The sequence below is a fragment of the Cupressus sempervirens genome, chromosome 7 (genome assembly GCF_028749045.1).
Source record: "Cupressus sempervirens isolate cs-2001-9-10 chromosome 7, ASM2874904v1, whole genome shotgun sequence".
NCBI lineage: Eukaryota > Viridiplantae > Streptophyta > Pinopsida > Cupressales > Cupressaceae > Cupressus > Cupressus sempervirens.
In genome coordinates, this window is record NC_143124.1 from 786,542,044 (window position 1) to 786,568,487 (window position 26,444).

Sequence of the window (26,444 nt, forward strand, 5' to 3'; positions counted from 1 at the left end):
TGGAAAATTCAATTTTGTTCTTCCCATCAATTGTACCAAAAAACAAATGTTGTATATAATCTACACAAATGAATCTTCAATTTTTACAAGGTGCAACTCATTTATGAGCTTGGGAGGTGTAACACCCCGCCAAAGGATCCAAAAGAAATAATCTAAAGTTTTACTAAGTTTTCTATAAAAAAAAAAAATTAAAAAACAATAAAGATAAATCATACACATCAAACACATAGTAGCGGAAGCAATAACATACAATCAACTAGAAGCATACATAACAGGTTACATTCCTTAAGGATCTCAAGACGTTGAGTCACATTTAAATTTAACTAATACTAACTCTAACAACTACCACATCCATATGAAAGAGTAATTAAAAAGTCCAATGTTCATTTAAATAATATACACTTGTTTCGAATGCCACATGACAAATAAATTTGGAATGCTCAATCATCCACTGTACTCGTCATAGGGTATCGAAGGCTAAAAGAATATACATACGTAGAAATAGAAATACATCCTCCTCCTTAGATCCATGATAAAAAGTACAATAAAATAAATCAAAACATCCACCATACATGATATATCCATCCATCATAATGATACATAGATAGAATGAAAGTAAATGCAGACAAGGAAGCTCTAGTCACGGTGACTACGAATGGATCTCAATGGTGAGAGTGAAAAAGCACTACCACCTGACCATGTGGAACCTAAATGGCCCACTCCCACCGCGATGAGGAGATAGTCTCAAGTCCCAAACAGGATATCAAACAAAATATCAAAAGTACTCTCTAAGTCCACGAAATCCTAAAAGTAATCTAACTTAATGGTTCCAAGATAGGTCGACATCCAATCCCAGAGGTACACAAGACACCTAGGAAACCTACTATGTAAGCGGGCAAGTGTCATTGTACGAATCACACTGGAGTTACCCTGGCAGTCTCTTAGGACCCTCATGTCCCTTGTGATCCCTATGTGGCCACTATATCCTCTTGTACTAACAAGGAATACTGCAGAATGCAAGGTCACAACTAAGCGTTCTCTCTACTCCCATCCTAGTCTATACTAGCACTCGAGGCATGGGTGAGAACATACATAGACTCTTATTATGTTCATTTTAATCCCCATTTGGTGTAATGTTTTCACTTATTAAACAACTTACAATGGGTTACATTGGGAACCATTTAGGGCTCTGGCTCCCATTGCAAGCCACTTCCTGACATTACATGTAGATAACCTACCCTAGGCTCATAAAAGCACAAATCAATAATCATATAAAAATCACCTCAGTCCTTAATAAATGACTGGAAAGCATTAAAAGATAATCCACAATAATCACATCAGGTCTCTATGAGCAACTGGAAAGCATCCCAAAATAAATCACAATACCTATCGATTCTCAATGAGCAACTGGAAAGTATCCCAATAATACTGATTAGCGACTCAAAATGGTTAAGTCAAACATGTCACAACATGGCATCACCAAGAACAAAGAAAAACACTTCAATCCTATCAAAGTGACTGGAAAGCAACCCAAGTATAACTGATCGAGGACTAAAACTGATTAAGTCAATTGTCTCATAACAATCACCTCAGCTTCACATGAGAACACTAGAAAGCAATAACAAACAGTAAATACAAACATATCATAGAGCATACCATCACATTACCATAGTTGGTTATAAAAGATCAAAGATCAAATCAGCATGACATCACAATCACATAACTCCCAAGCCTTTGGTAAACATCTTAAACTGGTCAATGCTCTAGTCAACTCCAAAACCCAAACACAGACAACATACATATACAAAGTGCAAGTTTCATATTTTGGTTTGATTTGAAAACATAATGTCGAGTTAAATGGAAGGTTTTTAGTTTTTGTTTTAATGCATGTTCTAGGTAGATTAACAATTCCGAGTTTACCCTACAATTAACCCATTTTAATATTCAAAGAGTAAACAAAATTACCCCTATTAGTTAGAGTCAATTTTCAAGAATAATCTAAGGGTAATCTATTTATTTAATTCATTAAAATAATTCTTATTGATAGAATAATTTACACTTCTATTAAAAATCAGAATTAATAATAATGATCAATTAAAATTTACAATTCTATTAATTTACCTTCATGATAAAAGTCAATTTCCCAAAAGAATAATCCAAGGATAATCATTTTTTATTTAAGTTATAAAATAACAATTTATTGATTTTAAGTAAAATAATTATAATTTTATTAAAATCAATATTATTAATTATTAACAACAATAATTAAATTTAAAACTTCATCAATTAACTTTCACTATTAATAAATCTTAACTAAATTTAATTTAATTAGATTAATTAATAATTAATAAAAATATATTACATTCATTAATAATTTATTTAATTATTAAACATTAATATAATTAAATAATAAAATTATTAATAAATAATAATAAAAATTTAATAATAAAATTATTAATAAATAATAATGTAAATTTAATAAAATTTGGAACTAATTTAAATTTATTAAAATTTAATTATATATAAAAAAATGATTTGTTTTACAAACAAGCACAAACCTTTAATAAGGCTACAGATGGCTGCCGTGCGCAGCCTCCTGTTGATGCAGGGCTTGCGGCAGCCTTGCTGATGCAATCCCTACACCAGCAGTGATTGCCGACAGCATATATGCAAAGGGGGGTGTCCTATTTCAATTTTTTTTAATAATATTTAATTGAAATGAAATTTGTCCAAACAATAACCTCTTTTTTATAAAAAATAATTTTGTTTGTTTAAAAAAAACCCCTCCATTATTATTAAGTTTTAATAATATATATTTTTATCATTATTATAATATATATATATATTTTTTAAATTTTTATTTTAAATTTTTTTTATTTTTAAATTTTTTTTTTTTAATATCATTTGCAAATATAATCTGATAGAAGAATTACTATCAACCATTCAAATTTCCCATTTTAAAATTTTCTTTTCTTTCAAAACCCTTACCCATATTTAATTACTTAATCTAATTTGTGAATTTATTAGATGAGAATTTTAAGATGTTTTCAATCCCTATGTATTCAGAAGATTCAACATGCATAATAGAAATTCACTATATTGAAACATTCGACATAGATAATCATTCAAATAATCATTTCACAGACACAAAGAAGACAGGAAAGGAAAATGCATAATTAGATTGTGCAAATAATCACAAGCGTATACCTAGACACTGATGCTAATCGCTACGCTCAAGAACATTGAAGAGCAATCCCTCTTCACAGAACCTTTTCCTTTCTAAAAATTCCTTCCTCCTCCAAAATTCGCTCTCAAAATTCACGTCCAAATTCATCTCCCTTGAAAATGAACTCTCACATTGTGATAAAGAGTTCTCTCTTTAAATCGGAGTACTAATTGTGTGTTCACCCGGGAGAACTTTGTGCTCACCGGACTTCAACTCCTATCAACTGTTCTTAATCTTTTCTTTTTCTTCCCCATGCACATTTAATGAATTATAAAATAATTTTATTTAAATTTTTACTTGACTTCTCTTTTGATTAATTTATTAAATTTAATCTCATGCACGCATCATGCAATCAATAATAAATTAATTTCTTTTTCACTTATAATTAAATTTAATCTCATGCATACTTTATATAATTTTAAAACTCTTAATAATTTAATATCTTTTCAGTTCTTAATTTATTTTCAAACGTTTAATTGATAAATTATTTATTAACTTAAATAATAATAACATTTAGCATTTATTTAAAAATGAACTCTAAATATATTATTATTAAATTAAATAAATATTATCATGTTCTAAATTATTCTTATAACTTTTATCTTCAAATTTAATTCTTTTTATTTAATTAATTTTTCAATTAATTAAGTATAATTAAATATTAAAATATCATAATAATTTTTCATTAAATTAAATCATTAATTTAATCTTTTAATTAGACTTAATTAATAGAAAATTCATCAAGGACTCATAAAATAAAATACGAAAACTCATCATAGCAAAACACATACAAAATCAAACTAAAGGGTTATAATCACAAATTAACGTCATCTGAAGCATTCAGAGGGTAGACAACTCAGATACTTGTCCTAATTATCTAGGACAAATGGCTTAAAGGTTTAGGATTTGGACTCAAGAATTTATCTCCCCTCTCTTACCATTGAGATAATGCGATAGGGTACGTTCATCCTGGCAATTCAAGGAAGTCGATACCCAGTACTTGCAACCTGCATAAAATCCACGCATGTACAAACACAATATTCTAAGCTATACAAACAATGGTAGGAAGTGGTACATTGTGTAGATCTTGACTAGCAGGTGACTATGACTGTCTTCCTTAACCACATCAGAAACATCATACATAAAGAAAACAAACATGCACACCATACACATGCAGTATGGGGTAAGTATCCATAAGAAAACACGTGATAATCCATCTAACTAAACATCGTCAATAACTAAAAAACACTATAATAATCATCATGCATACATGAAATATAGAGTACCAAGTATTCTCATCATATAATCAACTGAATGTAAAACAATATATGGTAATCTCAAAACAATACTACTAATAATCAAGCATAAAATTGGCCTAAAAGTGTTTGGCAATGATAATAGAAATGCGAACTAGGGGCAGGCACTACAGGAGGAGCCACCTCTATTTCCCTACCTAGACCAGAGAGCAAGGTAATGGAGACTCGATCTCTATCAATGTTTGTGACAAATTTGTGCTCAATGCTCTTATAAATTCCATTGGTTATCACTTAAACCAATATACAAAAATAAGACTTATGGTATCAAATTTTAACACCCATTTATTAAAACTAGGTAACAAATAATAAAAAATGGAGTGGAAAGAGTTATGTTTAACACTTGAAATCTAAAATCCAGATAATCATTAATAACTTGTATGAAGTAGTTCAAAACTGTGCACTCACACAAATAGATTTTGAAACAAGTTAACATACTTTGAAAAGTCTTATAGATTATTTTGCACTAAATATTGTTAATATATATCATAATAACCTCAAGCATGTCCCAATATTGATAACCAAGGCACCAAGGATGGGTTGAACAAGAATCCATTGGTCATCCTTACAAATATGTAGCCCAACCATTTCATCATCTTGTAGCAACATTGTCAAACCATTTCCATATGAGTGAGGGCCTATGCCTAAAACCAGATCTACCCTTGGGTAGAGTGGATACTAATTCAATCGCATTAGTTGTGCCATTTTTCTACACATGTTAATGAAACAGTCTAGTTTAACCCAACATTCGCCACTGAAAGGAAAAAGACTTTATTACTAAGCTTTTGAATTTCAACAGCGTATTAATCTATAGTTTCTCTGTAACAAATAGACAATGCAATCATATCAAATTGAAATGGTAGAAGTTAGATGGGTAGGAAAAGGCTACATATCAAGTAATTATTTTTAAATGCACAAAAAAAAGGCACTGAAGAAGTATGTGTGCTTTGGATACATTTAGCCATCAGAGACTTTGTGTACACCAAAGAGTGAAAAGAGATTTTGCATGGGAAATAGTCCCATCACCTTTTACCAGCATGAGATCAGTAAATTGCCATACCACATTGGTTCAATTTCATCTTCACATGGAAGAGGGAAAAGTTGAGCATGAGTCTGATGCAAAATACTGCATTGGTTTATTAACTAAGAAGCCAAAAATACCCAGTAATGGAAAACAAGAATTGTATATCCATTTTGTTATTTGCATCTCCCCAAACCCTATTCAATATTTTGTATGCATTAGAATCTAAACATCACCAGTTGAAACAAAAATCTTAATCTTTGAGATAATTTAGGGAGATTTTTTAGCCAACTGGTATCTTTTGTAGAAATTTTATCTAAGATGCATTCAATTGATAATGTTAGATACATGGCTTATAGAAAAAGGGTCAATAAGCCTTAAATTTTTTGTTACAACTTACACATGATTGATGAGCTATAAATCATGTTGAAATTTACTTAGCACCAGCTATACAAATTTACAAAAAGTCCTTATAATGTCGTAGATGCCACAATTAGTTGAGTTTTGTACTAATAGCTTTTGCAAAAAAATTATGTAAGGCATTTTGTACTGATCATGTTAGATACAAAGCTCAGAAAAACAAAGGCAGTAAGCCTATATTTTTTATGTTACAACTTGATGGATCAAATACAACCCAAGTTGAAGTTTACTTAGCACCAGTTTTGAGAAAATTCCTTACAATCATTCAAATCACACATACACACACACACACACACACACACACACATTGTAGGCACCTACTTTTTCAAAAACAACTGCACGCATGATATCAAATTGAACATTCAACGTCCAAATTCACTCATACTATGCGAAAGTGCACCAAGATCTTTTGAATCATGTGTTTGTGCCAGTTTGAATGTAATTGGCTCTGATACCACTGTAATGGACACCCTAGTAATGTCCAAGAACTAAACCAATTGCTGAAAGAGATTGTAATGTCTTTGCATAGATTTAAACCACATAACATGAACAAAAAGAAATTCATGCAAACTGAAAATTGAACTACTGTTGAAATAATATTAGTTCTCAAACTAATAAAATTAAATACATAGCAACTCACTAATTATTCCAGCATCATCAAATACATAAAAAATTGTTCAACTCACTAATTACACCCAATCTGCCTGTAGCTAGAAATGTGTCCAAGCTACCTGTTAATGAGTTGATAGGAATGAATTCCAAAGGCCAAACCCTAAGGGAATGACGTCTAGAATGTTACAAGAGAGGATGGACATCCTCTAATGCGAAGAATAGAACTGTACATCCAAGTTCTTATCAAATGCAATTCACCATCATCTGATGCTAAAACAATGAAGCTCCCACCTCTATTTATACTTTTCCTTGACCCTTCTAGAAGAAAATAAAATATTAATTAATTGCATTTACTAGAAGCTTCCCCCTTCCAATAATTAATGTACTCTCTCGAAACTCCTCCCTTGCAATACAATAATTATGTGCTTCTTAAAAATTAAATTACTAGAGGCTTCCCCCTTTCCAATAATTAATGCACTCTCTAGAAGCTTCTCCCTTGTAATGCAATATTTAATTTAATTAATTAAATATAAAGTCACCTTTTAATTTTAATTTATTTAATGACTTTATAAGAAATTAATTTAATCAATTTTCTCTTATTTCTCCACTTAGCCTTTGGAGAATGTGAAGGCTAAGAACTCCACTTAGCTGCTAAAAAGATGGGAACATTACAGTACGCCCTTCTTGAAATTGCTTGTCCTCAAGCAATCTCAATCTTGTTTGTTGTAGCACCTCCTCACTCTCCCAAGTAGCATCTTCCTCTGGTAGGTATCTCCATTTGACTAAATATTCTTTAATTAACCTGTTTCACAAAGTCCTTTCCCTAGTATCCAGAATAGCCTCAGAAATCAATACAAGCTTTCCCTCCTCATATAATGGTGGCAATTCTATAGAAGGAACAACTCTTTGACCGATGACTTTCTTAAGCCTTGACACATGAAACACACTATGCACCCGACTGCCCTTTGGAAGCTCAATCTCATAAGCAACCTCGCCCACCTTGTAAATCACTCTGTAGGGGCATCCCAAACTCGCACTTAGATTCCTTGGCATATAGTGACTCTTTCTCCAAAGTGGACAACACCATCTCTAGATGTTGTAAATGCTCCTCCCAAGTCTTACTAAAGACTAAAATATCATCAAAGAAAATCAAGACAAATCTCCTAAGTTGCTCCCTGAATACCTAATTCATGCAACTCTGGAACATAGCAAGGGCATTGGTTAGCCCAAATGGCATAACCAAAAATTTGAAGTGGCCATAGTGACATCAAAAAGTTGTCTTCTCAATGTCCTCCTCCCTCATCCTGATATGATGATACCCTGATCATAGATCAATCTTTGTAAAAAAGCATACACCATGTAACTTATCAATCAGCTCATCTATTCGTGGGATGAGATATCTATTCTTAATAGTCTTCTTATTTAATGCCTTGTAATCAATGCACATGCGCATCATTCTATCCTTTTATTTACAAACACTACTATTGAAGAAAAGGGGCTCTTACTAGACCTAATATGCCCCATCTCCAACAACTCCTTAATTGTCTTCTCTATCTCATCCTTGTGTTTCTTAGGATGACGATAAGGAGTAATCATAACTGTTTTGGATCCCTCCTCAAGCTCAATAACATGCTCTATCCCCCTGTCAGGAGGAACCCCATGCGAAATCTCATCAAATACCTTAGTGTGCCTATCAAGTATCTCCTAGATATTTGGTGGATGACTCTTCACCTGTGGCTCCGGTGAAGTTGGCATAGTCAAACATTCTACTGCCCACTCTATGTCATTATGCCAAAAAATTCTTTGCATTCTCCTCAGGGAAACTACTCTGCAACTCCCATCTAAAAGTCCTCTAAGTACAACAGTTCTCCCCTCATGCTGAAACCTCATCTCCAATTTTGCTAGGTTGAGTGTGAACTGAACTAGCGAGGTCATCCATGTCATACCAATGATGAAATCATAGTCTCCCATGTCTACCACATATAACTCATCCTCCAACTCATAGCCATCTCCAAACTTGATGTGAAGATTAGATATCTTCCAAGTGCATAATAGTTTGTCACCATTAGCTACCATGACTCTAAACCTAGCATGCTTCTCGGTCTATAAACCTCTCTTGGCTACCAATTTTGCATCTATAAAATTATGTGTGGCCCCAGTGTCAATGAGTGAGATCACTTTTTGCCCCTGGATAGTACCCCTGACCTTAAATGTGATTGACTTCTGAGCCCCTATTAATCATGCCAATGAATTATCATCCTCAAGAATGTTGCTCTCCTCTGTAGTGCTATCCTCTTTGAATCAAAGTGTTGATCCTCCCTCTCTTATTGTGACTGCTCTGCTAAAAACTACTCCATTTGATTTGCCTTAGCCTTGAGAGGACACTCATGAGATAAATCCCAAGGCTCTCTACAATGAAACATAGCTTCTTCTTTCTCAAATCATTCAAGGTGTCATTATCCAACTTATCTCTTTTTGGCTGAGTATCCTTGTGAAAAGATTTTTTGTCCTTCTCCTTGTCCTTTTTCATATAAGAATCCATGTGTTGAAATCTGCTCCTAAATGAAGAAGGTGCTAAGTCACGAGCTTTTTTAGTGGCCTCCTATAATGTAGTTGGGTCATGCCCCTTGACCCAACCTCGCAAGGGATCTAAGAGTCCATCCATCAACAACACTACTAAACTCCTCTCTAAAATATTTGTGATCAACACAACTAACCTCTGAAATTCACTGATATATGTCTCAACTGATCCCCACTACTTGAGTTGTGCCAACTCCTTAAATTGTAATTCAGGATCCCTGGTATCAAATCTCTCTATGAGCTTCTCAGTGAACTCCTCGTAAGATGTGATCTAATTATGCCCCAAAGTTACCATACCATGGTGCCACCACTCATGTGTCAGTCCATCCAAGTGAATAGCCACAAACTTTATAGCCTCCTCCTCAGGCATAGGATTCAGCTGCAAGTATGTATCTATCTTTTGCACCCAAGCTCGTGTGGTCATCTTCCCTGAAGCATCATAATAAGGTAAAGAAAGTTTCCCAACTTTCTTTCTCAACTCAAGGTTTTGACTTCTTCCTCCTTATCTGGGCATGTGTCTCATCCTCAAGTCCATATAATCTCTGAGGGAAATATTCGCCTAAAACTCCAGTCCACTAGCCTCCTAATCCCTCTTGAACCGATCATGTAACTCTGTAATCTGTAGTTCATTAACTGGTTGAACTAGATCTCTGGGTGGGAAGGTGGGTAGAAGAGGTATCGAGCTTACGTTCGAGCTGGGCATGCAACATGTCTAAAGTTATCAACCTAATTCCCATTGTTGCCATGTCCATTATTAATGTTATTCTCGAGACCATTGTTGTTGCCACGAACTCCATTATCATTACCCCTATAGTTGTCCTTTCCCCCAGTGTTATTGCTTCCATTGTTTGCATCACCTAGATTGATATGGATGCCCATCTATCTAGCCATGAGCTGCAACATCATATCCATTTTCCTATTTTGCTCCTATTGCACATGCTGCCCCTCCTCTAATGTACCCAATAACCTGAACATTACATTTTCTTGATCTAGACCGGTATTCCTGCCTCCATCTAATCTTGTATTCTTGTCATCTCGGTCACCCATACTATTGTCTTGTTCAAAGAATATCTCTTCTATGTCTATATGACTAGATTGTATGTCCCCTTCCATTATTGAACTAGATTGTTCGCTCTACAAGTCTAAACTCCTACTTTGTCTTGCTCTGGTATTGCGAAAATTATAAAGCCCTTGTAACACGCTCAAACATAAATGCTTAAGACCTCCACAGGATGGAAGGAATGGCTTTGATACCAATGTAATGGGCTCTGATACCATTGTAATGTACATCCTGGTAGTGCCCAAGAACTAAACCAAATACTGAAAGAGATTGTAATGTCTTTGCATAGATTTAAACCACATAACATGAACAAAAAGAAATTCATGCAAACTGAAAATTGAACTACTACTGAAATAATATTAGTTCTCAAACTAATAAAATTAAATACATAGCAACTCACTAATTACTCCAGCATCATCAAATACATAACAAACTGTTCAACTCACTAATTACACCCAATCTGCGTGTAGCTGGAAATGTGTCCAAGCTGTCTGTTAATGAGTTGATAGTAGTGAATTCCAAAGGCCAAACCCCAAGGGAATGACGTCTAGAATGGTACAAGAGAGGATGGACGTCCTCTAATGCTGAGAACAAAATTGTACATCCAAGTTCCTATCAAATGCAATTCACCATCATCCGATGCTAAACAATGAAGCTCCCACCTCTATTTATATTTTTCCTTCACCCTTCTAGAAGGAAATAAAATATTAATTAATTGCATTTACTTGAAGCTTCCCCCTTCCAATAATTAATGGACTCTCTATAAACTCCTCCCTTGCAATACAATAATTAATTGTGCTTCTAGAAAATTAAATTACTAGAGGCTTCCCCCTTTCCAATAATTAATGCACTCTCTAGAAGCTTCTCCCTTGTAATACAATAATTAATTTAATTAATTAAACATAAAATCACCTTTTAATTTTAATTTATTTAATGACTTTATAAAAAATTAATTTAATCAATTTTCCCTTATTTTTCCACTTAGCCTTTGAAGAACGTGAAGGCTAAGAACACCACTTAGTTGCTAAAAAGATGGGGACATTACATTGAGCCATTCAAGTCAAGCATGCATACACTTCTTGCAATGAGATGTTTAAAAAAAATACAAAATACAAATCAAATTAATATTACACAGAAGGGACCCAACAATGTGATATTGTGTTGCTAATGAGATATACAAATAGGACAGAGGGGAGAAATTGTCAACCACAACAGTGGAGAAGAATAGGTAATCAACTCCCATTAACTATGACATGTGTCAAATTAACTTCTTAATGACTCAAAAAGGGTGGCATGCTCACTCCCACTAACTAGTACACCTAAGTAGGCCATTCGAAAATACCCATTTCGTAATATCTACACTAACATAACCAATCATTTAATAGCATAATCGAATGCAAGAATGAATGCCAATGTCTCTTCCTACTTACTGCGAATTTCAAATGCTTTTCCCCTTGCATTGCTTGTTCCCCATGCAACGACAACACTGGTATTGGTGGATGGTGTGTGCACATTCATACTACTTTGTTTGGGGCTAAGTTTCCTGTCATTGGTAGCTTTTGTGTTGGGAGCATTCTAAGCGCTATTGATGCTTCCTACCCTCCAAAGGTTTTCCCACCTACTGGTCCTAATGGTCCCATTATCATTGGTCAAGTCCATGAGTTTGTGTTAGGGATTGGCCTAGATGGCTGTAGGTTGCATAGTAGTGTTTTAGTGCCTATAGGGACTACAACATCTTCATGCCATGTGGGTGTAGTAGTCTTGTCTGCAGATGCTCTTCCATCATCATTGAGCATTGTTCTAGCTCCCTATGATAATGGTGATCACACTACTAGTCTCCATGCAAGGCATTTCCCTACTGCCCCACATTTCAAAGTTGCATTTCCCTACAAGCCTAAAGTTCTTGTTGTTGGTAAGAGCTATGCTCATGCTGCAAAGTCTTCTGCTATTGTCCCTACAAAAAAGAATGTTTTTCCTATTTCATTTGCCCTAAAGTGGTGAAGAATGTTGAGTTTTATCAACAACATGAGCTGGTTAGTAGATTTGCAAGTCTTTGGCTCTCTCTCTTGGATCTCCATTGTTGAGGTACCAATTCTTGGACGTCTTACGTAAAGTTGAGCTCTACAAATAGTTTGAAAGGTTTACAGTATTATCACTCCTTGTCATATAGCCCTGGGAGAGTGAGGACCACACATAAGAACATAAATGGTGATTGGGCAACTAATGAAGATCTCTATCACGATATGATTTACAATAACATGAATGAAAGATCACTTCTGACTACTTTAATGTTTGAAAGGTCAATAACAAGGATATAAATTAACTCCTTGACAGCATAAGGCTAAAAAAAGATCATTTATTAACCATCCTAAAGAAATGATGTCAACTAGAACTTTAAAAGGCTAGAATCATTTTAGGTAAATAGAGAATTTTCAATTTGAAATCCAGTAAATAAACACACAATTACTGTTTTATTCCTAACCTGAGTATTTATGAAATAAACTTGTTGCTTTATGTCAAGAGCTTCTGGTAAGACAATACAATTTTTTGTGGAAAGTGCTCACAAGGTACTGTCCAACCTGCAAATTGCACTATGCATGCTACACAAAGAAAATACACCAAAAATGTAACTTTGCAGCTTTACAAGCCCTATTCGCTCATATTGAACACAGAAATCAGCATTACAGCATTCTAGAGAAAATTGCATGGACTGTTTAAGGGTGATTCAGAGAATGATTTTCTAGAATTTCAAATTCGCAACATCATTCTCCTTTATTTCTTCTTTTCAAGCATATAAAATATTTATTAATTCTCTAACATTTTCAAGCTTTAATAGCATGTAAAAATTACAAATTTTATTGTTTTGAATTCAATTATGTAATTTTTTTGGTTGTTTTACAATTCCACAAAATTGTGTGATTTTTTCTTAGATGTAAGGTTCACATTTTAATGTAAAATCATGTTATTACTGTTATGATATTACATTTCAAAATTTCAATGTTCCATGATGACGCTGTTACCAAATTACATTTCAATATTTCAATGGACCATATTACATTTCTATAGTACATTGTAATATAGAACTTATGTGTGACACATCAAGTGTGTTTTCTGTCAACTACAACAAGCCAATGTAGGGGAAATGAGGGGATCAAAGGTAGGAAAATGGTGATGAGGTCAACTTCTAAGCACGCCGCCTCATGCTATGCAACTAGGAAGTCTCATGGGACCAAAGGGGAACAAGAGGACTACCTGTGGGCTTAAGGAGGGACTTTCCAGGCACCCTATTGTGAATGTTCCTCATAATCTCTATTATGGTAAATGGGTGTTCAGTCATGTGAAGCAAGATAGGAGTGGGAATATGGAGAAAAATGGTGATGGGACACCACACAAGTTATGCCACCTAATATCTATGGCACAGGCCACATGAGGCCAACAGGGATGATATATTTGCACTTGGGCCTAAGGAAAGGGGTCTTTGTGGCACATCATCAAGTCATCCTTACCTGTCATCCTACCTTGTCACTTCTATGGTCGATTCATAGTAAAATCAATTCTAGCAATATATTGATGTGATCTGCATTCCTCACATATGTTAATTCTTAATTAAATAGATGTAACTATGAATTATAGACTATAGATAATCCCTAACTGTGTTGAAGAGCCTCAACCAAAGAAAAAAGGTATCTCTAAGCCCTACTTGCTTGATAAAAATATTGCAATCTAGGGCAAATTTGGATTATCATTATTTAAGGACATTACAAAACAATAAGGGTGGCAATGGAAGCAAGAATGTAGAATTCCTCACTAGGTACACTATCTCATGTGGGTGGCAAAGAGCCACACGATGACCACGAGGGATAGCATCCACTCTTGGGCCTAGGGTAAAGGATCGATCAGAAATGGAATCCTCACTAGACATACAAACTCATGTGGATGGCAAAGAGTCGCATGATGACCAAGGAGGATAGCATCAACTCTTGGGCTTAGGGTATCAGATTGATCAAATATTGATCCTTCAGTAGCTACACCCCTATATATGGATGACAAAGAGGCACATGATAGCCAAGAGGGATAGCATGCTCTTGGGCATAGAGCAAACGATTGATCAAGATATGGAATCCTCACTAGGTACACCCTATTACATCCAAAATTTTGCTACATTTAAATATAATATTCTAGCCGTTGGAAATTTATGTGAAGTTAGTTGTTTAGTAGATTTGTTGAGATAATTGATTCATGTGAAATTGATCTATCGGTAAAGTTGTTGAGATAGTTGATTCATGTGAAATGGAATTTCGGTTATTAGTTATTATTTCATGTGACATGTTGGTTAGCCATTATGATGGGAATTGAAAATTGAATATCTTAGAAGTTGAAAATGATTATGTGATATTTTATTATTAGTTCAAATTATGGAAATATGTTATTACCCCAGAACCATTTCTTTTTTGTAGGCACACGATGAAGGGGGGAGGTGTTGTCAAAATGGGAGTAAGGAATGGGGCTACCAAATCCACTGTCAAACCATCAGGCATGAAATCTAACAACCTAGATCAAGGATGAAATGGCTAGACAAGCAAGAAAGTACAAAGGATGACCATGAGCTTACCAATTAAATTATAACATTATAATAAATGCAAATAAGAAATATTACCTTTATTATGGATGATCTCAGAATATCTTGCAAATTCTATCATGTCTTAGTATAATAATATCGTATCTATACTCCTACTTGTGTCGGCATAAAATGTGTACATGTGTACACGCACACACACATATATGTATATGTGTATGAGAATTTCAAATTTAGTGCATACATACATACATATATGTTAAGGCTACTCAAACAAGTATGAATATAAAGGAGCGATATTAATATATTAAGGCATGAATGAAGATTTTGTTGCCACCCATATTGTTTTATTTCGAACCTTGACTTTGATTTGATTATTATTTATTTAATTGCCTTGAGCGGCCACCTTTTTCATGTCTCCTTTTATGGCATTGAGCTATATGTCTTTCTTTTTATTTAATATGAAATTGGAAGGCCCATGCGAACATTTTTGCCACCTCAAAATTCTTGCGTAACTAAGCATATGTGTGGGTGTCTATTGCTTATCTTGCTCACCTTTTTATGTATGTGTTTTATTTACATTGCCTCTCACTCTCTCGAGCTGTTTTTCCACACATTTGCTTCCACATAAATTCTTTCTTGTTCATGATATGTTTTTCTCTACCCATTTCAAGTAAGGGTGTGAACATAACTGGCAATTGCCTCTGATTTTGCCGAGCTTGTGAGATATTCCAGTATTCATTTTTCTGGACTGAATTGAAAGCTTTGATAGCGTAGGCAGGTGGCATCTACCTAACGCCAGTACCATTCAAATTTCCCAAATCGCGCCTATAGAATCAAGTCATGCATTACATTTATATGTTGTTATTGTGATTAAATCATGCATTCTAAACTTGCCACAATTGTTTTCCCTTGAAAATCTAAATTTGGGATGTGTCACTTGGAGTACTCTTCTTCTATTAAAAACTTGTTAGATGAATGGAATTATCTGATTGCCAAAAGGCTTTACCCGTGATAGCTTTTGAATTTGAAGCACATACGTTTTTTGTCAAAGAAGTACTATCCCATACAATGATATGATCAATATATCTCTGAGATGGGGTGCTGCTCCATATGATAAAGGAACAATCAGAATGAAGGCTTAACTCATTTATGATGTCATAAGCCATAACTCGCATGAAAGATGGCAATGTATAAGTTCTCTATGAACCAGATATCATATAAGAAAACTCCCTAGAATTCATCCATGAGGACGACATGGTCAAGATGAAGGGAGAGAGTAGGAATAATCCTACAATGAAAGGAAATTATAATCAGTAATAATACTCAAAATCAATAACTACGTTAGCTCAAGGAAATCCTTTGTATAAAACTTGTTGTCAAGTCGAGCAATGGGTGATCAAGCATCTAAGTTGCCCATCCAAAATCCTTGGCCAAAGTCGGTTAATGGCATGATTTCCATTGCGATCACCAGAGGTCAAAGTGCTAGCAGTTGTAAGATAGGTTGATTGGAAAGTGTCCACAACCTCATTAGCTGACTAGTTGACACTCTAACACCAAGATGCTCAATGGCTGGAGAAGTGTGTCTCAAGCCAACTCCTATGCTAGGGAGGGTCTTTCTCAATGGATTGTGTGGGGGTACATAAGGTCCATGGTTGGAGGTTAAGCCCATGGCAATGTTTCTCCTCTCTTCCAAATGCCAAGGCTTGCACAACAAAGGGACATCATCCGCTTATTCCCTAGTATCTATTTCATGTTCTCGTATTTCATTTGACGAACATATTGCTATCACGTATTTTAAATATTTTCTAATGTCATGTGAATCTAATAGTTGAAATGGTTGTTAGTTTCTAGTTATTTGGAAATATAAATTACAGTTAACTCGTAGTTCCCCTTCATGTGAAAGAATAGAATAACTAATTTAACTGTATCTCCTTTCATTTGGTTAAGATTGTGATGCTTTTTCCTTTATTTAGTCAGTTATTTAGATTTCAGATTTTTAGCATGTTACACACCTCCTCATATAGATGGCAAGGGCCACATATGGCCAAGAGAGATAGTATCCACTTTTGGGCCTCGGGTAGAGGATTGGTTGAGGCACCCAAATGTGCCCCTTACCCTAGCCCTCACATGGTTGAACTCCATCAATAAATTAAATATATCTTATGGTTAAATTAATGTTCCTTACCCTAGTCGGAATGATCTATACAATAAGGAAGATCTATATTGTGAATTATGTTTCCAAGATTTCCTAATATGTTGCAGGATCTCAACTAGGAACATAATGTTACTAATTATATCCTATTTCTTGTTCTATTTCAAATTGTGAATTAGGGAAAAATCTAGAGCATTTACAAAAAGGGGTCATTACAAGTGATATGAAAGCAGTGATCTTGTCATCCTACAAGGTAAAATATGAACCAATAAATGCATTCTAGTCAATATGTAGCATCTAACAATGAATGTATTCACATGTATATTTTGTGTTTTCAAATGTATGTGTTTAGTTCAATATTTTCAGTTGAGATAGAACATGAGAATAAGTGAAAACAAAAAACATATGAATTCATTGCATTTGAGGTCATAGAGGGGTATCGTGCTTCTAATCCTCATCTCAATTTTGTTGAAATTTGTAGCTGCGATAGAAATCTTTATCTCTGATTTGGCTATTGAGATAATACCTATGTATTGTGTTTGAGAAGATATCTATGATAATATTTGATATAATATTATATGAAAAGACATGTGTCTTGCAAAGAGGTGTGGAAATGAAAGAGACCTTCAATTGTGATACGAAGAGCCTCTCAATTCTATATATATACATGAGATTGCTTTGTGTGTAGACACATTGTATCAGGTGAAAGCAATGTACTCAAATTTCTTATTATCAATATAAGAGATTTTTTCTGGTGTGGTTGGGTTTTTTCCTTTTAAGGTTGAAGGGTTTTCCCAAGATAAATGTCAAGTTTCTTTTGTGCCTATTTTACATTTATAACTGTTTATCATAATTTTGGGTTAAACATTAAATTGGTATCGGAGTTAGGTTAGATATCAGCAATATAGGAGTGTTGAATTCCTGGTAGCTGCAAGGCAGATCTTCACGCTCCTCTCTATGTTTCTCTGTTGTTGCTGTGTGGTCTCTGTGTATTGTTCTCTTCTCTGTCACTTCTATATTGCAGTATGGTGTTGAGGCAATATGCTATTTCAACAGAAACATCTGCTCTCATTCTTCATCTGCCCTAGTATTATATTTTTGGCATTGTATGCACAAGGAAATGTTCCATTGATAGCTCTCTAATCACCTACCTTTCTTATTAAGTATTGTATGCTTCTATAAGATTGTGTATATGTTCTGTCTTGGCTTCATCACTTCTGGGCACACCTGGAGTCCATGCACATGCTGACATGCCATCCCTACTGCCAGCATATTGTTCTGATTTGTAACATAGCTAGAGTTTTCAAAATGTTTAGCAGTGAATTTTCAATGCTTGTGATGGTGGAATTGTATGTTCTACTTATCGGTTCATTTTTGTCATATAATATTTGATAAAAAGACTGTTCATATGGTAACGACAATCTTTGTCATTTCGTATTTTTTACAACTTGCTCTTTCAAAGGAGTTGCAAATGATATCTTTGTATGATTATTCATCCTCCCGTTCATTTTTGTGCAAGGGTCTTTCTATCTGATATGTGAAATCTGATCAAATCTGATCAAGGTATTTTTAATCTTGATATTAGCAAGGAAGAAAGTTGGGAATTGTCAGCAGAAGTTTGGATGAAGATACCATCAACTGCAGTTTTCCATTATGAGTTAAGAGCTACAGAGATTGACTGGGAATGTGTCAATGATGGGAAACACCATTCAGAAGTTGGGACTGGATATATAACTGCAGGAGATAACATATCAGTGGGTACTCTGAGACAGCAATGTCTAACCATTGAAGTTCTGACTCAGACTTGAGTATATCTTCTGCAGGTGGTGGGATTGGAAATTTGTATCATTATGTTCTGGACGGGTATCCACTCTTAAGGATTGAGGGTCAGATTTCAATGTCATCTTGTTTTGGTTCTCTGCATAGTTGGAAAACTCGCCGAGTTTCCTAGCTCGGCGAGTTTTTCACCAGTTAACTCGCCGATTCAAAAACTCGGCGGACTGGTAAAAACTCGACGAGTAATCGCAAAAAACTTGGCGAATTTTTTTAAAAAACTCGCGATTTTCTGGTGAGTTTTTCACTCGCGGCCTGTGACGGATTAAAGCAGCAGTGAATGTGTTTTTTTCTCATTTTTTCTTGTATTTGGATTGTTTAGAGCCTTGAGGAGTGAAGAGAAGAAGGTTTGGAGGCATTCTTGGCTGATTGCAAGTGATTCAAGGCGGATTTGAGTGGATTGTAGATGATTCTAACCGATTTTAGAAGACAAATTTCTTTCCAGGTATGTTCATCTTATCATAGTTTGAAAACTTTTTATAGTTTTATAACAAATGTTCTTTTGTTTTTGTTGTTGTTAACTTGTTTGTAAATGTTTTCAAATCATTTAAATTCATTTTGAATCATTTTGATTTGAAACCCTAGCTTCTAAGGATATGGTTGAAGTTTGTTGTTTGCTAAGGATATGGTTGAAGTTTGAAGTTTGAAACTTTGAATCATTTGAAACCCTAGCTTCTAAGTTCTAACTTTGTTTATTCATTTTTCTATATATTTATGTGTAGGGCAGCGGTCAACCATCAAAAAAATGACAAACCCGCAAGAAGAGTGACCACAAACACCATGCCCATCTGGATATATAGGCACTTGGCCTAAAAATGCAAGAGATAAGGCATGGCGGTATGCCTATGAAGCTCCAAATCAAAATGATATTGGGAAAGTGATATGCATTCCCTGTGAGAGAATTATTTCTAGAGGCATAAACCGCCTCAAATACCACCTTGCAGGCATAAAGAAACATGACTCAAATCTTTGTCTCAAGGTAACTGATGAAGAAAAAAGATTCATCCATGCCCTACTTGCAGCTGCTGAAGAGAAAAAATTGAATAGGGAGAGGGAAAAATTAGCTATGAGGGCAGCCATAGCTGAATCAGAAGGAGCTCCTTTTGATATGCAAGAGGAAGAAGAAGCACTTGAGAACATACCAGGATCTCTTCGTGGCCCACGGATCCGCAAACAAAATTTCTCATTTACCGGTTCCACTTCTTCTACATCTCCTACTTCTTCATCATCACCATCCGGATCCCCATCAGGGATAGGTGGTTATTTTGTGCCCAGGAACACACCTGGAGCACAGCCATCATTAGAGGGCACTGCATGGTTTAAGGAGGTGCATGAGCAAACTGATATTGCAGCAGCTGATTTTTGGTTTTTCAACAATATCTCAATGAATGTCGTTGATAGTCCGTATTGGGTCAATATGGTGAATGCAATGACAATATCAGGCAAAGGGTACAAACCGCCTAATCGCAAGGATATGAGTGGAAGGTTAGTATTTTACTATTTAGTAATTGTCTAAGTTACACGGGTACCCCTCCCCCCCCCTCCGGACCTCGAACTGGTTCGAACCAGTTTGAGATTCTGGTCCGGTTCGCCCAGGGTTCGATTTTCGAATCCTGGTTCGAACTGGTTTGAACCATGGTTCGAACCCGGGCGGACCAGGCTGGGAAAATCGAACCAGGTTCGAACCCAGCCAAGAACCCGCCCACGGACACGGCAATAAAGTTATTTATTTTCATTTTTAAATAATTTTTGGGGTCCACGTACCCTAAAAAGGTGTTATGAATTGGTTTTTTGCTCTCTCATAGTCATTTGTTGTTTCTAAATAGGTTGTTTTTCCTTGAAGGAGAGCACATAAGTTTTTGAGCAAGCATCCGGTTGTGCAAGGAGGAGTTTGAAGATTGACTTGTTGGTGTTCTTGAAGTGTTTGTGCATCATTTATACACATTTGCAAACTTGCAATGGCTGGAAAAGGACCAAGAGGTAAGATCTTATTCCATTTACTATTGTTTTGTTCTAGTTTTTCCATTTTTTTTTCATTTCTCTTTCAATCTGCATATGTTCTAAGTTCTTGAATCTTTTCCATTATTTCAAAATTCGTCATTTTCTTGCATATAGATTATGAACATATATCTAATTAGTAATTTATTGCTATAGGGAAAGGTTCAAAAGTAATGTCATCTACCTCTTCATCAATAGGCAACACCGAACAAAGAATGGAAACCAACTCTGATTCTCCTCTATGGAAGTATGTAGACATTATAAAACCCATTCCAGGAGGTGGTGCATTCCGTTGGAGATGTCGAGGATGTGATGTAGAAAGAAATAGTTCTTATTATCGTGTGGTAGGCCATCTATGTGGTTATACTGGAAGAGGAGTCAAGAAATGCCCTGGCAAAAATGGTGTCCCTATACCAAATCACACCGTGTTAAAATATATTGAAGAGCATGAGGCAGCAGAAGAGAGAGAAGGACACAAGGCAATAGAACTCAGTAGCAGTAGCAATAAAAATAAAAAAGCTAAGGGAATGCAGCCCCCCTCAGATGTTATTGTACAAGACCATCCCTTCTTCAATACTACAATGGACACTGACACTGAATCTGTCCCCATTGTACACAAAAGAAAGGGGCCAATAGAAACTTCTTTTCAAAACAAGGCCCGGGATATTGCTGACATTAAGGTGGGAAGATGCCTCTATGCAAATGGGTTGTCTTTTAATGTTGTCCGCTCTCCGTTTTGGAAGCACATGTTGAGGGGTGCCAATGAAGCTCCAAAAGGGTATTGTGGCCCTGGTTATGAGAAAGTGCGCACCACCTTGTTGGATGATGAGGTCCAACGGGTTGAAAATCAATTGAAGCCCATAAGGGACTCATGGGTTGAGACAGGGGTGACAATTGTTTCAGATGGCTGGAAGGATTCTAGGAACCGTCCCTTGATCAATGTCCTTGCGGTGTCCCCTAAAGGGGCAATGTTTCTGAAAGCGGTGGATTGTGAGGGCAAAGTAAAAGATGGGCCATTTATTGCTGATATCTTAATTAAGGCCATTGAACAAGTGGGTGCAAGAAACATTGTCCAAGTCATAACGGACAACGCAAAGAATTGTAGAGCAGCAGGTTTGTTGGTTGAATCACGATATCCACATATCTTTTGGACACCTTGTGCAGTCCATTCACTCAATCTTATGCTACAAAAGATTGGGAACCAAATTGAGTGGATCAAAACAGTGTATGAAGAGGCTGAGGACATACAAATGTTTATCACAAACCACCACATGACTCAATCTCTTTTCAGGAACTACTCAAAATTGGAGCTATTGAAGGTAAATGAACTTGAACTCAAATTAGTAATTTAATTTTTAATATTTGACAATTTCTGATTTTTCATATTTTACTTGTGCAATTGCCAATGTGTATACTTTTCTTAGTTTTCTAAAATATGTATCTAATAGTTGTTTTTTGCTCTAATTTATGTCACAGGTTGCTGAGACCCGTTTTGCATCACATATAATCGTCTTAAGACAACTTGTGCAAGTGAAAGATGCACTTCAAGGTATGGTAATCAGCAACAATTGGGGTGTATGGAAGCAAAAGAACACTGAAAGGGCAAACAAAATAACGGATAGGCTATTGGCTGACTCATGGTGGGAACGTGTGGAATATCTCCTTAAGATCATCGTGCCCATTATGAGCATGCTTAGGTACACTGACATGGATAGGCCTTGCATTGGAGAGATCTATGATGGCATAGACTCAATGATTGAGAAGATCAGGCAAGTTATAAATGGGCAGGAGCAAGATCTGCAAGAGACCTTTTTCAAACAAGTGCAAAAAATTATTGATGAAAGATGGAACAAAATGACTACTCCATTACATTTGCTTGCCTATGCCTTGACCCCCAAATACTATAGCTCACAATATTGTGATCTACCAGGAAGGTTGCCACCATACAGAGATATGGAAGTGTCTGACGGGTACCAGGCAGCATTTAGAAGAATATTTCCTGATGATGATATAAGAGATGTAATCATGGATGAGTTCATAGCATTTGTCAATGCTACAGGTCTAAGTAATGATGCTCTTCGTCATCGGTTCAAGAAGCATGCTCATGGTTGGTGCTACCTCCATGGCCAAAAATTCTGAACATTGCAGCCCCTTGCAATCAAAGTTATATCACAAGTAAGTTTTATTTTTTTTTAAATTAGCTCACTTTATCTTCAAAAGAATTTTTTAATAAGATTGAATTAATTCCTTTTTAATTTCCTAACCTATGTTGTCTTTATAGGTTGCTAGTTCTTCTGCATCAGAAAGAAATTGGAGCACCTATTCTTTCATCCACTCGATGAAGCGCAATAGGTTGCAATCAAAAAAAGCCGAGAACCTGGTATTTGTGCATAACAACTTGCGCCTTCTTTCACACAAGAGTCAAGAATACAAAGAAAGGGAGACAAAGAAGTGGGATGTAGATGCAGAGATTGCAGACTTGGATGCTTCCACTGCTGCGCTTACAATTGATGATTTTGATAACTTTGATGCCAATACCATTGTTGATTCTGCTGCTGATCCCATTGGCCTTGGTGTAAGTAATAGCGTAGGCGAAGAAGGAAGAGATGAAGAAGAAAAAGATGAATATGAAGAAGATGAAGATGAAGAATGAAGAACTTAGAACTAGAAATTCAGAATTTTAATAGATTTTCATTCTATTAGTTACTGTTAAACATTGAACGTGAAACAATGACACTTGAACTTGATATTTTAAATGTTTTGAATCTTTCATCTTTGATGTTGAAGTTGATTGAATTATGTTACTATATGATGGTATGCTCACCATGATACATTGATATGTTATTGTTTATGCTGTTTTAAAGTTTTAAATGTGTTTATGGTACTATGCTACATTCTAATTTTAACTCATGCTTCATAAAAATGTATATGTATATGTATATATATATATATATATATATATATATATATATATATATATATATATATATATATATATATATGTATGTATATATATATATATATATATATATATATATATATATATATGTATGTATATATATATATATATGTATGTATATATATATATGTATGTATGTATATATATATATATATATATGTATGTATGTATATATATATATATATATATATATATATATATATATGTATGTATATATATATATATGTATATATATATATGTATATGTATATATATATATATATATATATATATATATACGAACCCAAACGAACCCAAACCCCTTTCCAAAATTTCGTCGAACCAACGAACCGGTTCCCGAACCCGAACCCGGAACCAAACCACGAACCGGCAACTTAGGTAATTGTAAATAATTGTGATTCACTTTAGTTCATTGTTATATTTGAAATCTTAATTGTTATAACTTATTTCCTAATTTTTTACTAACACTTACACTTTATTTAATATTACACCTAAATTTTGTAGGTTGCTTGACAAAGCGGTTGGTAGGGCAACATTGTTGATAGAAGACCAAAAGAAAGAGTGGAAGAAGTATGGCTGCACAATTTTATCTGATGGGTGGACAGATGGAAGAAGTAGAACCATTATTAACTTCTTGATTGCTTGCAAAGATGATGTGGTGTTTTGGAAATCTGTCGATGCCTCCAACAAAGTGAAAAATGCAGCCACATTGGCTTTAATGTTGGAGAATGTTGTCATGGAGGTGGGAATAGAGAATGTGGTGCAAATAATCACAGATAATGCAGCAGCATATGTGGCAGCAGGTAGATTTAATTTTTTATATTTGAATCAATATGAATCATGAATGTAATACTATGGATAATGGTATTATTCAATTTAGATTTGATGTAATTTGTAAATACTAAATATGGAAAGTTTGTTATTGATTATTGATTTTTTGCTAATCTTTTAGGTAGAATCCTCCAAGAGAGGCATCCCACACTTTTTTGGTCACCTTGTGCAGCACACGTCCTTGACCTTCTTTTGGAGGACATAGGAAAACTTGATTGGGTGAGTCCAATTGTGGAAGATGCTAGGCGAGTCATGAAATATATCTATAATCACCCATGGATTCTCAGTTTGATGAGAAAAGCCACTAAAGGCAAAGATTTGATGAGACCTGCTATGACAAGGTTTGCAACGGTCTTCTTGACGTTGCAAAGTATTATTGACCACATATTGGCTTTGAAGCAAATGTTTGTGTGTGCTGATTGGGTTGCTTCACCTTACTCAAAGAAGCCCGAAGGAGAGGCTGTGGCACGAATAGTGTTTGATGATAGCTTTTTTGCAAAGGCTAAGAAGATTGTGGAGGTAACTTCATTATATTTTTAGTGTATTCAAGTTTCATTATCAATTCATAACTTACTATGTTATTAACTAATTTGTATTTTTCAAATTTCAAATGTAGATGTCTCTGCCCCTGGTTCTAGTCTTGCGCACATGTGATGGGCAGCAATCCCCAATGGGAGGTCTTTATGAGGCCATGGATAGGGCGAAAGAGGCTGTTAGAAGTTACTATCACGGGGATAGTCTCAAATTTGATCCCATTTGGGAAATAATTGATAGGAGGTGGAACAATATGCTCCACCAACCTATTCATGCAACAGGCTACTTCCTCAATCCCAAATTCAGGTACTATGATAATTGATTGTCCTTGAAGTTGGGATTTTAATAAGTCTTTATTTTACTTTACTTTTTAAGGTTGTGTAGTAAGACTTGATATCATTTTCTATTTCTTTTAGGGCTGATGATTCCTACTCAGATCCTAATGGAGAGGTCATGGAAGGTCTCTCTAAATGCATTGAGAGAATGATATCAAGTGAAGAGGAGAAAGACCTTATTGTGACCGAACAACAAATCTATGTGGAATCAAGGGGTCCTTTGTTCTCTTCTATGCTAGAAAAGAGAGCAAGATCTACTCAAGCACCAGGTAAAGCGTCAAACTTTAAAAATTTTGCTAACTGATAAGTTGTGCTTCTGATTTTTTTTTTATTGCTTTATAACTTTTTTAATTTTGTTTTGCAGATGCTTGGTGGGCAAGTTGGGGTGGCAATACCCCCAATTTAAGGAAATTTGCTCTCAGAGTCCTATCCCAACCTTGTAGCTCATCCCCTTGTGAGCGCAATTGGAGCTTATTTGAGTCCATCCATACAAAGAAAAGAAACAAATTGACTCAAAAACGGCTTAAAGACCTTGTTTATGTGCACTATAATCTTAAGTTGCGCATAAAAAAGGCACAGCTCTTAGAACTACCTGGTCCGCTTGATCTAGATGAGATAGATCCTTATTCTGATTGGACAGCACAGGAGCCAAGTCCATTGTTTACACCAGATGAGATGGCTGATTTGGAGAGGTAGGCCATGGAGAGGGAGGCTAACGCTGATTTTCAATTCACTATGGATGACATTGAGGATGAGAACGAGGATGATGATGATTCAGGCAAGGATCAGGCATTACCATTAGGAGGAGATGCATCCTCTTCTAGGACGCCGAGCCAGTCAGTAGAGACGTCGAACGAGGGGGCACAGCCACAGAGTTCACAGTCACGCAACTCACGCCCTATCCCAGTGCGGGGCACTTCTTCTAGGACTAGACCCCCTCGCTTTCCTGCTAGTGCAAGTGGAAAGAGGAAGATGTGATTGACATTGTCAA

At 35.4% G+C, this 26,444-nt stretch overlaps 1 protein-coding gene across 1 annotated transcript; it reads left to right on the forward strand.

The window, feature by feature from the left end:
- Positions 1–24,201: 24,201 nt before the first annotated feature.
- On the forward strand, positions 24,202–25,891 carry LOC149549704 (uncharacterized). The gene is made up of 4 exons (XM_089794952.1): positions 24,202–24,556; positions 24,706–25,103; positions 25,201–25,424; positions 25,535–25,891. Exons 1-4 carry the CDS (start codon positions 24,472–24,474, stop codon positions 25,755–25,757), a joined length of 930 nt encoding a protein of 309 aa, XP_089651078.1. The 5' UTR covers positions 24,202–24,471; the 3' UTR covers positions 25,758–25,891.
- Positions 25,892–26,444: the final 553 nt, after the last annotated feature.